The sequence below is a fragment of the Bufo bufo genome, chromosome 9 (assembly GCF_905171765.1).
Source record: "Bufo bufo chromosome 9, aBufBuf1.1, whole genome shotgun sequence".
Taxonomy (NCBI): Eukaryota; Metazoa; Chordata; class Amphibia; order Anura; family Bufonidae; genus Bufo; species Bufo bufo.
In genome coordinates, this window is record NC_053397.1 from 105,324,464 (window position 1) to 105,338,609 (window position 14,146).

Genomic DNA, 14,146 nt, shown 5'->3' on the forward strand with positions numbered 1-14,146 from the left:
ACCAAGTAATAAAACTTTTCTTCCAAAGGGTTTGTGGTTATCCATTATTTCTTTTAGCAGTTTGTTGACCACTGTAAGAGCAATAGACCGGGCCATTCTACACTCATCCCAAATGAGCACTGTAGATGATCTCAAATTTTCAGCATCAGCAGAATTGAGATGCATATTTGATATTCAGTTTTCAATTATCGGAGCAGGTAATTTGAACTGAGAGTGGTATGTTCTTCCACCCTCAAGAAGATTGGCTGCTATACCTGTTGACGCTACAAGGAGTGCAATGTTACCTTCTCCACGAACTGTGCTGAAAAGAGTTTTGTAAAGATAGTGGTAAAACCTACCTTCTGGACCATCCAAAAAAACAAAACGGTTGCAAAGTTTGTAATTTTTGCTAGCAGACAATATTTTTTCTAAGGCTGTTTTTTGTTATCTGTTTAATGTTTTCTCCATTTCTTCACCTGTGTATTTTTGTAATTCCTTGTCATACATATTCCAAAGTAGATCAGTATTTGGCATTGTATAAGGCAATCCAAAATCTTCACAGGTTTTGCCATGTAGTACCAGAATGCTGGCTATTTCTGTAATTGTGATCTTACGACATATTGTGCAATCATCATTGTGTTTATGTTTGTGAACTAGAAAATTAGAAAAAGAGCATTCATATTTTGTAATGATGAAAAAACACAGATATATGCTAATAATTCCCTAAATTGTTTAGGCATTGTGAAGTGATAGAAATCGGTAATTAGTGATCTGGATTATTTAATGCTTAACTTTTACTTTTTAATATAAAATAGATGGGATATATCCCTCAAAATACACAAAACCGTTTCCAATGCCCCACAGTGGGGAGGGGTGCTTGGTGAAATTGGTAACAACTGTGTCCACACTTATTCAGGTAGTGTCGGACACAGGAGGTAACAAGAGCACTGACATACCTTGAATTAATAAAGGTCTTTATTTCATTGTGATTCAAATTACCTTGTTCTTGAATGACAATATTTGCACAATCATGATCTTTGTACACATATTTAAAAAAGGTATTTGACACTTTTCACTGATGCGCAAACTTCCACATTAATGTGGCAATTGTACTTCAACGCTAAGTAAGGATTATATGGTACAACCCAAGAGTTATCAATTTTCTTTCCGTTAAGAATTATAGTTTGGCCTGTATTTCTTCTCTTGTACTTTGGATAGCCATTGCTGTTAGCAATAGTTTTTTGTTGGAATTCCTTCGGAAAATCCTTACAGCATTTGTCATACATGGAGAATTAGGATTGAGTGCTCCGCATGGTCCATGAATCATGTGCTTTGTTACAATTGCATGTAAGCGAGGAGTGATTTCTATGTTAGGGATTTCAGCAGAGACAATTTTATCTATCAGTTCTTCATATTTTGGTTTACAGCTTTCTTTAAGAACGAGAAGTATGTGAGCATGTGGTAAACGTCTCTTTTGAAATTCTATCACATAGAGTATTGCTTTTGGGACTCCAAAAATATGTTTTTTTTTTACTGATGTCATGAATTAGAGCTTTAAGTTTTAGATTAAATACTCTTGCAACTAAATGTGGTTGTCCATCAACAGTTTGTCCATGTTGTAGCTTATGTACAATCTCTTCCAATTTGGGATTGCATGTCATTGTAATAAAAAGATCTGTTTTTCCATATTTTCTGACAATTGCCATAGCATCTTGATAATTTTGTTGCATGTTTCTGGGGCTCCCTGCAAATGAAGAAGGCAAAATATACATTTTTCCAGGACTCAGGCCTGCTTCATTGGCTTCATTAAGTAAATGATCCATTAATCCAGAGTATTTTTCAACACGCAATTTCGGCTGATTTTGGCGTATATAATTGAGTCTGTTGGCTTCTGTTTTTACATATGCATCAACTATATATTGCTGTGTAAGGCGGCCTGCATTTAAGAAAGGGTTAAAATCCTCTTTAATGGAAAGACGGTAACCATAGTATTGTAGTAGACTCAAACTCTAGGATTGTGTGACTGGTTTGGTAAATTTTAATAAAGCTTGTGGTCTGTTTTGCAATGGAATGTCAATTCCCCAGCTTTGATCCCCCTAGGGGAATAACAATGGATAAACCATGGGTTCCAAATTAGGATCAAGGACACTAATTCTTTGTGTTTTTTTATTTTATTTGTACAATCTTCACTTGGTTTGCAGTGTATAAGAATATCTCTTTCAAGTGGTGGTTCTCCATCATCATTTTGATAAAAATAAAATGCAACCTCATTATATTTTGGTGCGTTATAGCGCCTTTGGTAATTTTTGCGATCTTGTACTATTGTCATGAACACTTCCTTAATAACATTGCCGTTTTTTGCGGCATCCTCTTCATATTCTTTTTCAACTTGGTACAACATTTTGCAGGCCTTGGCAAAAGGATTGAATTGCACCATAAGTGTACTTAATGTTTGAAAAAGCTCTGTATTTATTCCTGAGTTGGCAGAAATTTGCATTCTTTGCTCTGCAGCTTCAGAGGGATCTAAAATGTATAATTGTGCAAACTGTCTGTTTTCACCCTGTTGAGGATGCAGTGTTCCTGCTCTGTGACAAATCGAACCATGGATTTGAAAACAGTATGGCCCATAGCCAGAAGGCGGACTAATGTTGGCTCCCATAGATGCAAATGCTAGAGCACTATTTATTGACCTTATATTTTGCATGACATTTTTGCTGTAATGATGCTGACCCGTCATGAGCTGCTGTATAAAATGATTTGGTCGAATTGGTTGAAGATTTACTTTTCCTTTTGACAAACACTGTGTCAATTTTTGATCAGATGGTATTTCTCCTTCAAAATGTTTTGCTTGACAAAAATTGCATATCTGATTTAAATTTCCACATGTGTGGGGTATAATGTTACCCTCATTAATATTAACTATATGATTTATAAGTGCTATTCATTCTATTGTGGCCTTAGATTCATTTATTACCAGTCATTTACTCTGGGCCAGTCTCTGTAATTGTACATGTCGCAAACATTGTAATTGTCGTTCTTCTGGTGTAAGACTTGCTCTCCTAGCTTTTTCTCTTTCAGCATGTCTCTTACGTTTTTGTCTTTCTCTTATATAATTTATCCTCTCCTGTGTGGCTGTTGATAGATGTGTTGTGTCTGTTTGAAGATCTGTTATCCTGCCTCTCTTTATTTTAGCTTGTTGCTGACGTAGTGTTTTTCGTTCATCTGCAGTAAGACTTGCTCTCCTAGCTCTGTGTCTTTTGGCATTTTTCTGACGCTCATTTTCCTTTTCTTCAATTGATCTATTTGCTCTTCTTTGTTTTTCTCTTAGAGATTGTTTTTTATGCTCATTTTCCAGTTCTTGTATAGATCTATTTGCTCTTCTGAGACTTTCTCTTTTAGTGTTTTTGAGACGCTCTTTTTTTTTTTATTGATCTATTTGCTCGTTTTTCTATGTTTTTCAGCCTTTCTTTTTTTTTATGTTTACTTGCTGAGCTGACCGTTTCTCCAGGAGAAGATGTAGGATTTCATTGTCTGTGTCTTTTGTCCTACTTGACATGTCCTTTTTTTTGGGTGGCATGTTGTTAGTATAAAGTCACAGTAATACTGGCTTATATGTGGCTGTAATATACGTCACTGACTGATGGTGCTGAGACTGCTAGCACTGTGACTGGTGGCTGGTGGCACTGACTGATGGATGATACGACTGGCACTGACGGATGGCTGAGACGGCTGGCACTGACTGGTGTCTGAGACTGCTGGCACTGAGACTGATTGCTGATACGGCTGACACTAAGTGGTGGCTGAGACGGCTAGCACTGTGACTGGTGGTTGAGACAGCTGGCACTGACTGGTGGTGCTGAGATGGCTGCCACTGACTGATGGCTAAGACAAATGACACTGACTGGTGGCTGAAACTGCGGGCCCTGTGACTGGTGGCTGAGATGGCTGGCACTGACTGCTGGTGCTGAGACTGTGGCTGTGGCTGAGACTGTTGACTGCAACTAATTACTGAGACTGCTGGCACTGTGACTGGTGGCTGTAGATAGTGGCACTGACTGATGGCTGAGACAGCTGGCAATGACTGGTGGCTGAGACGGCTGGCACTGACTGGTGGCTGAGACGGCTGGCACTGACTGGTGGCTGAGACGGCTGGCACTGACTGGTGGCTGAGATGGCTGGCACTGACTGGTGGCTGAGATGGCTGGCACTGACTGGTGGCTGAGATGGCAGGCACTGACTGGTGGCTGATACGGCTGGCACTGACTGCTGGTGCTGAGACTGCTGGCACTATGACTGGTGGCAATGACTGATGGCTGATACAACTGGCACTGACTGGTGGCTGAGACTGCAGCTGTCGCTCACTGTTGGCTGCGGATAATTGCTGAGACTGCTGGTACTGACTGATGGCTAAGACGACTGGCACTGACTGATGGCTAAGACTGTGGGCACTGTGACTGGTGGCTGAGATGGCTAGCACTGACTGGTGGCTAAGATGGCTGGCACTGACTGGTGGTGCTGAGACGTCTGGCACTGACTTATTTCTAAGATGACTGACACTGACTGGTGGCTGAAACTGCGGGCACTGACTGGTGGCTAAGACGGCTGGCACTGACTGGTGGTGCTGAGGCTGTGGCTGAGACTATTGACTGACTAATTGCTGAGACTGCTGGCACTGTGACTGGTGGCTGGTGGCACTGACTGATGGATGATACGACTGGCACTGACTGATGGCTGAGACGGCTGGCACTGACTGATGGCTGAGACGGCTGGCACTGACTGGTGTCTGAGACGACTGGCACTGACTGGTGGCTGAGACTGCTGGCACTGAGACTGATTGCTGATACGGCTGACACTGAGTGGTGGCTGAGACGGCTAGCACTGTGACTGGTGGCTGAGACAGCTGGCACTGACTGGTGGTGCTGAGATGGCTAGCACTGACTGATGGCTAAGACAAATGACACTGACTGGTGGCTGAAACTGCAGGCCCTGTGACTGGTGGCTGAGATGGCTGGCACTGACTGCTGGTGCTGAGACTGTGGCTGTGGCTGAGACTGTTGACTGCAACTAATTACTGAGACCCCTGGCACTGTGACTGGTGGCTGTAGATAGTGGCACTGACTGATGGCTGAGACAGCTGGCAATGACTGGTGGCTGAGACGGCTGGCACTGACTGGTGGCTGAGATGGCTGGCACTGACTGGTGGCTGAGATGGCTGGCACTGACTGGTGGCTGAGATGGCTGGCACTGACTGGTGGCTGAGATGGCTGGCACTGACTGGTGGCTGATACGGCTGGCACTGACTACTGGCACTGACTGCTGGTGCTGAGACTGCTGGCACTATGACTGGTGGCAATGACTGATGGCTGATACAACTGGCACTGACTGGTGGCTGAGACTGCAGCTGTCGCTCACTGTTGGCTGCGGATAATTGCTGAGACTGCTGGTACTGACTGATGGCTAAGACGACTGGCACTGACTGATGGCTAAGACTGTGGGCACTGTGACTGGTGGCTGAGATGGCTAGCACTGACTGGTGGCTAAGATGGCTGGCACTGACTGGTGGTGCTGAGACGTCTGGCACTGACTTATTTCTAAGATGACTGACACTGACTGGTGGCTGAAACTGCGGGCACTGACTGGTGGCTAAGACGGCTGGCACTGACTGGTGGTGCTGAGGCTGTGGCTGAGACTATTGACTGACTAATTGCTGAGACTGCTGGCACTGTGACTGGTGGCTGTAGATGGTGGCACTGACTGATGGCTGAGACAACTGGCACTGACTGGTGGCTGAGACCGCTGGCACTGAGACTGATTGCTCATACGGCTGACACTGAGTGGTGGGTGAGACGGCTAGCACTGTGACTGGTGGCAATGACTGATGGCTGATACAACTGGCACTGACTGGTGGCTGAGACTGTAGGCACTATGACTGGTGGCTGATACAGCTGACACTGACTGGTGGCTGATACAGCTGGCACTGACTGGTGGCTGATACAGCTGGAACTGACTGGTGGCTGAGATGGCTGGCACTGACTGCTGGTGCTGAGACTGCAGGCACTGTGACTGGTGGCAATGACTGATGGCTGATACAACCGTCACTGACTGCTGGCTGAGACTGCGGCTAATTGCTGAGACTGCAGGCACTGACTGATGGCTAAGAAAACTGGCACTGACTGATGGCTAAGACGACTAGCACTGACTGGTGGCTGAGACTGTGGGCACTGTGACTGGTGGCTGAGACGGCTAGAACTGACTGGTGGCTAAGATGGCTGGCACTGACTGGTGGCTGAGACGGCTGGCACTGACTGATGGCTAAGACGACTGACACTGACTGATGGCTGAAACTGCGGGCACTGTGACTGGTGGCTGAGACAGCTGGCACTTACTGCTGGCACTAACTGGTGGTGCTGAGACTGTGGCTGAGACTGTTGACTGCTGCGACTAATTGCTGAGACTGCTGGCACTGACTGGTGGCTGAGACATCTGGCCCTGACTCGTGGCTGATACAGCTGGCACTGACTGGTGGCGGTGACAGCTGGCACTTACTGCTGGCACTGACTGGTGGTGCTGAGACTGTGGCTGTCACTGTTGACTGCTGCGACTAATTGCTGAGACTGCTGGCACTGACTCGTGGCTGAGATGGCTGGCCCTGACTCGTGGCTGATACGGCTGGCACTGACTGGTGGCGGTGACAGCTGGCACTGACTGCTGGTGCTGTGACTGGTGGCAATGACTGATGGCTGATACAACTGGCACTGACTGGTGGCTGAGACTGTGGGCACTATGACTAGTGGCTGATACGGCTGGCACTGACTGGTGGCTGAGATGGCTGGCACTGACTACTGGCACTGACTGCTGGTGCCGAGACTGCTGGCACTGTGACTGCGGGCACTGACTGATGGCTAAGATGACTGGCACTGACTGGTGGCTGAGACTGCGGGCACTGTGACTGGTGGCTAAGACTGCTGGCACTGTGACTGGTGGCTAAGACTGCTGGCACTGTGACTGGTGGCTAAGACGGCTGGCACTGACTGGTGGCTAAGACGGCTGGCACTGTGACTGGGGGCTGAGACGGCTGGCACTGTGACAGGTGGCTGAGACGGCTGGCACTGTGACAGGTGGGTGAGACAGCTGGCACTGACTGGTGATGCTGAGACGGCTGGCACTGACTGGTGGTGCTGAGACCACTGGCAGCAACTGGTGGCTAATACTGCTGGCAGCATCAGCTGCTGTATCTGTCTGACAGGACTGTAATGGTGGCGCTTGTGGGATGTCCGGGCGGCTGTGTGGTGCGCTGCGATCCTATTGGCGCCGCGCCGCGCATATAACTTGACGCATTGCACATGTTTATCTAATTTGGTGCATCACGCATGCACATATAACTCGACGCGTCGCGCATGCGCATTTAATTTAGCGCGTCGCGCATTTAACTTCCGCACACACGCACGGACACATCCCACAGGCACATAGGGATTTTATTATATAGGATTGTATATCTAATTCACAAAAAGAGGCAGCACTCCAGATGTGGTGAAGGGTGGTGGACATTCTTTTATTTAGCCCAACACAATGAGACATTTCTCAAGCTTGATTGCTGCCTCTTTTTTTGTGAATTTGATACTCTTGGTCTTAGATGGCTTGCACCCACTTCGATTTGACGGTGCTGTTGAGTTTTTCAATTTTTTTTTATACATACCTACAGTCAGGTCCATAAATATTGGGACATGGACACAATTCTAACATTTTTGGCTCTATACACCACCACAATGGATTTTAAATGAAACGAACAAGATATGCTTTACCTGCAGACTGTCAGCTTTAATTTAAGGGTATTTACATCCAAATCATGAGAACGGTGTAGGAATTGCAACAGTTTGTATATGTGCCTCCCACTTGTTAAGGGACCAAAAGTAATGGGGCAATTGGCTTCTCAGCTGTTCCATGGCCAGGTGTGTGTTATTCCCTCATTATCCCAAATACAATGAGCAGATAAAAGGTCCAGAGTTCATTTCAAGTGTGCTATTTGCATTTGGAATCTGTTGCTGTCAACTCTCAAGATGATATCCAAAGAGCTGTCACCATCAGTGAAGCAAGCCATCATTAGGCTGAAAAAACACAACAAACCCATCAGAGAGATAGCAAAAACATAAGGTGTGGCCAAAACAACTGTTTGGAACATTCTTAAAAAGAAGGAACGCAACGATGAGCTCAGCAACACCAAAAGACCCAGAAGACCACAGAAAACAACTGTGGTGGATGACCGAAGAATTCTTTCCTTGGTGAAGAAAACACCCTTCACAACAGTTGGCCAGATCAAAAACTCTCCAGGAGGTAGGTGTATGTGTGTCGAAGTCAACAATCAAGAGAAGACTTCACCAGAGTGAATACAGAGGGTTCACCACAAGATGTAAACCATTGGTGAGCCTCAAAAACAGGAAGGCCAGATTAGAGTTTGCCAAACGACATCTAAAAAAGCCTTCACAGTTCTGGAACAACATCCTATGGACAGATGAGACCAAGGTCAACTTGCACCAGAGTGATGGGAAGAGAAGAGTGTGGAGAAGGAAAGGAACTGCTCATGATCCTAAGCATACCACCTCATCAGTGAAGCATGGTGGTGGTAGTGTCATGGCGTGGGCATGTATGGCTGCCAATGGAACTGCTTCTCTTGTATTTATTGATGATGTGACTGCTGACAAAAGCAGCAGGATGAATTCTGAAGTGTTTCGGTCAATATTATCTGCTCATATTCAGCCAAATGCTTCAGAACTCATTTCACATTGCAGATGGACAATGACCCAAAGCATACTGCAAAAGCCACCAAAGAGTTTTTTAAGGGAAAGAAGTGGAATGTTATGCAATGGCCAAGTCCATCACCTGACCTGAATCCAATTGAGCATGTATTTCACTTGCTGAAGACAAAGCTGAAGGGAAAATTCCCCAAGAACAAGCAGGAACTGAAGACAGTTGCAGTAGAGGCCTGGCAGAGCATCACCAGGGATGAAACCCAGCGTCTGGTGATGTCTATGCGTTCCAGACTTCAGGCTGTAATTGACTGCAAAGGATTTGCAACCAAGTATTAAAAAGTGAAAGTTTGATTTATGATTATTATTCTGTCCCATTACTTTTGGTTCCTTAACAAGTGGGAGGAACATATGCAAACGGTTGTAATTCCTACACCGTTCACCTGATTTGGATGTAAATACCTTCAAATTAAAGCTGACAGTCTGCAGTTAAAGCGATCTTGTTAGTTTCATTTCAAATCCATTGTGGTGGTGTATAGAGCCAAAAATGTTAGAATTGTGTCGATGTCCCAATATTTATGGACCTGACTGTATATCTATACATAAAGTATATATAAAATGTGACTGTGTTAAAAATTGACTTAGATTTAGATTTTTTGTTTGCCTGCATTTACCTTTTCAATTTTTTCATCCAGCATCCTGAAAAACTCCTGTTGACTTTCAGAGATGTGTATGCTAAAAAAAAAATTTAAAAAAATTCTGTTAAGTTTTCTGTAAAATTACATTTCGATTTTATTTAAATTTACTGTTAAATGGCATAATACTTTGTTGGGATAGCTGAGCTGAATGTAATTATACCTTTCACTTAATGATGTGATGTTTGATTGTGAAGAAAAAGTCATTTTAATCCATATGCAAAAGAGCAGCTAAGTGGGCCAAGGGCAGGCCCAAGTCACTGTGCACCCTTCTTCCTCCTCTGCTAGCTCTTTCCTTTCTTCCTTGATTGATATGGTCAGATTCCTGCATAGTCATCTGGTCGCTCAAAGAGTGGGAGGAGGAAGCATTTAACTGCTCACTTGCATATGGATTAAAACAGGGCCATATACAGCCCTCATAGGGCCCCACAGTAAGCATTAGTATGGGCCCTCCTGAACCACTCAGTTTCCCAGTGTGCATGCTACAATCATGTAATGCAAAGCCCAGTGCCCCAGATTTCTGACAAATTAACATTTTTTTAAGCAGAAGAGTGTTTTATTTAAAAAAAAAAACTCAAAATCTAAAGTCCCCCTTCAACTCACCTTATCCAACTTCTATGTTGGAAAAAGTGGAACAGGTCCTTCATAAATATGGCGCTTATTCTGAGCACCATATTTCTCAATGTAGTTACACCAGACAACAAGGTTGGCTGCCAGTAGTCACCACTAGGGGGAACTCATTGCATTGTAATTTATACAGTTACTATTTATTGGAATGGAAGCTGAGAATCTCTTTGCATTAAGCTCCCCCTACAGGCGGCTGCATGTAATTCCAATGCTTTCTTGTCGGGCACTGTAGCAATTGTGTGGGCTGACTCCATTGAAGGTACACCACTGGATTAAAGGTATTTTGACTCCACAATGAAGAATTGGAATGCTAAGTGAAAATTATCATTACAATCAGATGCTTTAGAAGGCATGATGCCAGGGACTACGGGTAGGCGAAGCTAGGCACCCACCTAGAGCGCCACCTCACTACCTGCAGGGAGGGCGGGGGGCACATTCTGATTGTGAGAAAAATAAAAAGTTGCTAATGAACGCTTCCATTGTGGAAGCGCTCATTAGTACACAGCTTTCCTGCTCTTCTTCCATGATCTGCGCTGTGTCCTGACTTCATACAAAGCCAGGTCAGATGCAGACACGCCATCTGACCTACGCTGTGCAGGCGTCAGGTGGGGTCAGATCTGAGGTCTGCAGAGATCTGAAAGAGGGAGAGAAGCACATGATTATTGGGGTCTGATCTGAGGTCTGCAGAGACCTGAGGAAGGGAGGGGGCACATTAATTTTGTGGGCTGATCTGAGGTCTACAGAGATCTGAGGGAGGGGCCACAGGAATTTTGGGGTCTGATCTAAGGTCCACAGGCATATGAAGATTTAGGGGGCCACGTGAATTTAGGGTCTGATCTAAGATCCCCTTTAAAGGATGGTGGGCTAGGTGTTATAGGGAGCCACATTAATTTAGGGTCTGATCTGAGGTCTGAATTTAGAGTAAAGAGGTTATAGGTGGCCACATGATCCTGGGGTCTGTATAAATTTGCTGTCTTATCTGGCATCTGTATTAATTTTGGGGACTGGTCTGGGGTTTGGTGCCTAAAGTTCCTTCGGCTCTTATTTTGGATGTACAGTAATTTGGCGGCATAAGGCAGCATTGCTGGTACAGTATTGTGGACACACAGGGCAGTAGTGGGCACAGTATTGGTGGAAGCTACTTTTTTTTTTGCTTTGGAGGGTGAGGATGGACAGCAGAAGCAATGGATGAAGGCTGAAGTGTAACCTAATCGCCTGGGCCCCAACATAAAATTTGTAACAGTCCGCATTTGCAGTGTGCCATTTATTAATACTGCTATCTTCTTATATAGCAGAGGGGGTAGTACACCCCTAGCCAAAGACGTCTGTGCATGATGGTCAGAACCAAATGGAAAAGAAAAGGAAAGTGAACAACTGAAATCTGCACGGGCTCGGGACTCTTATGTTCATGGGCATGAGCCCTTACATAGAAAAATTTATGAATTAAGCCTACAAGAGCAAGTATAAAATTTGACACTATATTAGATGTGTTTAAATCTCTTTATTAGAAAGTTGAGTAAATATGAATTAATGAGATGGGGGAGGGGGGAAGGTGTGCAATTTGCCTGCTCTGCCTAGGTCGCCAAAATATCTTGTCCTGGCCCTGCCAATGGTGAGCTTCCTGGTGACAAACTCCCTTTACAATTATCTGTGTAATGGGAACTTGATATGTGAGTTTTCAGGGGTTATTCCAAATCGTTAAAATACGTCCAGTATGTTTAGATCATGCCAGAACAATTCTTTCAGTCTGAATATGAGGCAAAAATGTATTGGAGGATGAATAATAAATCCAGGGCTTTCATGCTTTTGATTTGGGCTCCAAAGTTCAGGTGAAGGGATGACATGCATATGCTGACAACGCTGTGGCTACAGAATAAGGAGTCAGCTGATATTATGCTTTGCAATCAGAAACCAAAAGATACAGCTCATGAGATTTTCTGCAGTGTTCACAGCACTGAAGGCTTTGAAATGTTACTACATATGAAAAGGAGGCATACGGTGGTACAGTAGGGCTCCATAGAAAATAGAGACGTGACACCCGAATAAAAAAGCACTAAAGTACTAAACTTTAAAAGATAAGGCTTCTATCTTACTTTATTCGATGTTGGTGCCCTGGTTCTGGAGCTTCAGTGTTATTTCTAGGTCGAACATTATGAGTGGCACTTTTCTCCTAAGATATAAAAATATAATTGGATATATTTACATATAATTTGCATAATCATTTTGTAAACATTACTGAAACACAGTTAGGCCGAGTTCACACTTCATTTATTTGATCAGTTATTTTCATCAGTTACTGTAAGCGAAAACCAGTAGTGAAGCCTACTCAGAGATGAGGTATAATGGAAAGATCTGCTCCTGTTCTGTGATTTTGACCGCACCTGGTTTTGGCTCACAATCACTGATGGAAATAACTGAACAAATAACTGAAGTGAACGTAAGGGCTCTGTGTCCGTATTGCGGACCGCGAACAGCGGGTCCGCAATATACAGTCATTGGCCATGTGTACTCTGTGCTGCAGATGCGGTCCCATTGACTTGAATAAGTCAACAATCCACTAGATACGGCAAAACATAGGACATGTCCTACCTTTTCTGGAGTGGAAGCATGGATTGGAAACCCACGGAAACACTACAAAGTGCAGCACAGAGTGCACGCGGCCAGTGCCTGTGCATTGCGGACCGCTATTTGCTGTCTGTAGCACGGGCACGGGACTCTTGTGTTACACAGAAAAGTGTATGTATTAAGCCCACAAGAGCAAGTATAAAATTGTTATATTTGACAAATACCTTACATTGAACAAAGATGATAAACATAAAACACATGAAAAATGTGCTTATAAGATACAAAGACAAAATCCTAATAAAAATTAGTAGGTACATTTTTTCCATCTATCCTTCTATTCCTCCAAGTACCTTTAATGTCTTTTGCTCACCCTAAAAAATTGCATACATTATGTCACAAAAGTGAGTACACCCCTCACATTTTTGAAAATATTTTATTACATCTTTACATGGGGCAACACTGAAGATCTGACACTTAGATACAATGTAAGTAGTCAGTGTACAGCTTGTATAACAGTGCAAATTTGGTGTGCGCTCAACATAACTCATGCCGAGCCATTAATGTCTAAACCGCTGGCAACAAAAGTGAGGACACCCCTAAGTGAAAACGGCCAAATTGTGCCCAATTAGCCATTTTCCCTCCCCACTGTCATGTGACTTGTTAGTGTTATAAGGTTTCATGTGTGAATGGGGAGCAGGTTGTGTTAAATTTGGTGTTATCGCTCTCACACTCTCTCACACTGGTCACTGAAAGTTCAACATGGCACCTCATGGCAAAGAACTCTCAGAGGATCTGAAAAAAAGAATTGTCGGTTGTATTATTGACTGGATGCTTTTTTGCTGATCCCCTGCCGGATCCAGCAAAAAATGCAGATGTAAAAGTAGCCTAAGGTTGAGTTCACACTTCAGATATTTGGTCAGTTATTTTGTTCAGCTATTGTGAGCCAAACCCAGGTGCGGGTCAAAAACACAAAACAGCAGCAGATCTTTCCATTATATGTTATCTCTATGCAGGCTTCACTAATGGCTCACAATAACTGATGGAAAGAACTGACCAAATAAGGCTACTTTCACACTAGCGGCAAGGAACTCCGTCAGGCTGTACCGGCAGGTGAACAGCCTGTAGGATCCGCGCTGACGCTAGTGCACGCGTGCCCCCGTACTACCGCTCCGGCTCCATTGACTATAATGGGGGAGGGCCGGAGTTCCGGCGTCAGCGCGGCAAACATGCCGAGAGGCGGCCGGAATAAAACTACGACATGTCGTAGTGTTTTTCCGGCCGCCTCTCGCACCATTTTGCAAGCAAGTTCTGTCAGTTTTGTCTGCAATTGCGTTCAGTGTTTCAGTTACTTCCGCGCGGGTGCAATGCATGTTGATGCGTTTTTCATGCGCATGAAAAAAAATATATGAAGGTTTACAAACAAGATCTCCTAGCAACCTTCAGTGAAAAACGCATTGCATCCAGACTGCACCGGGATTGAATTTGGATACAATGCATTTTTCACTGAAGCCCCATTCACTTCTATGAGACCAGGGC

General features: G+C 44.4%; 1 protein-coding gene across 2 annotated transcripts in view; it reads right to left on the bottom strand.

The window, feature by feature from the left end:
• C9H1orf21 (chromosome 9 C1orf21 homolog) overlaps nucleotides 1–14,146 on the bottom strand; it is a 231,363-nt gene that overhangs the window by 3,708 nt on the left and 213,509 nt on the right. For both annotated transcript variants that reach the window (XM_040407664.1, XM_040407663.1), the window contains exons 4-5: nucleotides 12,139–12,215; nucleotides 9,398–9,458 (exon numbers count right to left, since the gene is read on the bottom strand). In XM_040407664.1, the coding sequence (XP_040263598.1) occupies nucleotides 9,398–9,458; nucleotides 12,139–12,215 (138 nt within the window). The remainder of the gene's footprint in view (nucleotides 1–9,397; nucleotides 9,459–12,138; nucleotides 12,216–14,146) is intronic.